Source organism: Camellia sinensis, chromosome 13 (assembly GCF_055761805.1).
Source record: "Camellia sinensis isolate YWXY chromosome 13, ASM5576180v1, whole genome shotgun sequence".
Taxonomy (NCBI): Eukaryota; Viridiplantae; Streptophyta; class Magnoliopsida; order Ericales; family Theaceae; genus Camellia; species Camellia sinensis.
Window position 1 is genome coordinate 24,736,081 of NC_138973.1, and position 1,731 is coordinate 24,737,811.

The window sequence follows — 1,731 nt, forward strand, 5'->3', positions numbered from 1 at the left end:
TCTCTTCAAGTCGGCTAAGGCGACTTCGCACTCTTCTGTTCACAAAAAATCTATGGCCTTCTTTAACAAACTAAAAAATGGCTTACATTTGTCAGAACTTCGGCTGATAAACCTGTTCAAGGCTACTGCCTTGCTAGTCAAAATCTGGACTTGCTTGGCCGATGTGGGACTCTTCAAGTCGAGTATAACCTTAATCTGATCTGGGCTTGCTTCGATGCCTCTTCTGGTCACCAAGTATCCCAGGAACTTGCCTGATCCAACTCCAAATGCACACTTTGAAGCATTGAGTCAGAGCTGATATTTTCTTAGGATATCAAAAACTGCCTTCAAGTCGACCAGATGGTTTCCAGGTTTTTTGGTCATCACGACCATATTATTGATGCATACCTCTACTGTTTTCCCAATTAGGGGCTTAAACATCTTAGTCACCAACCTCTAGTAGGTTGTTCCTACATTCTTTAACCTGAAAGGCAGCACTCTATAGCAGTACAACCCTTTTAAGGTGATAAGTGCAATCTTCTCCTCGTCAGGAAGATACATTGCTATTTGGTGGTATCCCTTGTAAGCATTTAGAAAGCTCATCCTCCCATGCCCTGAAGTGATATCCACCAGATGATCAATTTTAGGCAGAGGGAAGCTGTCTTTGGGACAAGCGTTATTCAGGTTAGTGAAGTCCATACAGACCCTCCACCTGCTGTTCTTCTTCATAACAATTATGTCAGACAGCCAAGTTGGGTAGTTCACCTCTTGAATGGCCTTCGCTTCTAACATCTTGTCCACTTCCTCCTCAACTGTTTCCACATGTACTAATGTCGGCCTCCTTACACGCTGGATAACAGGTTTAGCTGACCTGTTCATATTAAGCCTGTGGCAAGTGACCTCGGGATCTATGCCAGGCATTTTATAGGGCGTCTAGGCGAACATTTCTATGTTTGCTCCCAGGAATGCCTCCAACTCCCTTTCCTCCTCCTCGGCTAAGCTTATGTCGAGAAGGAAGAAGCGCTCTTCGTCCCTTTTTTGGACCAAATTTTTTTTCAAAGCTTCCTCACTTTTGTCAGTTGGTTCTTTGCCGACATTATGTAGGACCTCTATGTCCTTGTTTTTAATTTCTACCGTCTTTGCTTCTCTTACATTGCAGATGGACTTCATTGCTTCCATGGGGCAATTTTTGGCCTGTATCTGATCTCCTGTGACCTCCTCAATCCCATGTTCAGCTGGGAACCGTAGCAGCTGGTGTAGCGTTAAGGGAATAACCCTCATCGCGTGCAACCACGGTCTTCCCAAAATAACATTATAAGGGGAGGGGGTATCAATCACTGTAAATTCTATAGTTACCTTCTTGGTACCTGCCTGCATATCCAAGGTCGTGGCTCTTAAAGGCCACATCGGCATTCTGTTAAATCCAACCACCGAGCTGTTGGATTGTTCCAGGTCGTCTGGGTGAATGCCGAGCTCCTTGTAAAACCTAACATACATGATATCACAAGAGCTACCTTAATCAACCAGTATACGCCTCACCTGGTACTCCCCAATCTTGAGAGTTATCACCAGGGCATCATTGTATGGATGCTGCACTATATCTAAATTGGCCCAAGTAAAAGAGACTATCGGTCCCTGATACTCATGTGTTCTAGGTTTCTTCTGCTGAACTTGATGTACGTGCTGTAGGTGTCTTACTCTCTGTGTTTCCCAACGTACCTCATTCTTATTGACCCTCGAGTGAATCACATT

At 44.5% G+C, this 1,731-nt stretch overlaps 1 protein-coding gene across 1 annotated transcript; it reads right to left on the minus strand.

The window, feature by feature from the left end:
* Nucleotides 1-435: 435 nt before the first annotated feature.
* Nucleotides 436-1,476, minus strand: LOC145805249 (uncharacterized). The gene is made up of 2 exons (XM_082900349.1): nt 1,050-1,476; nt 436-887 (listed from the first exon to the last, which is right to left on the minus strand). The coding sequence occupies exons 1-2, from the start codon at nt 1,474-1,476 to the stop codon at nt 436-438; spliced, it is 879 nt and encodes a 292-aa protein (XP_082756475.1).
* Nucleotides 1,477-1,731: the final 255 nt, after the last annotated feature.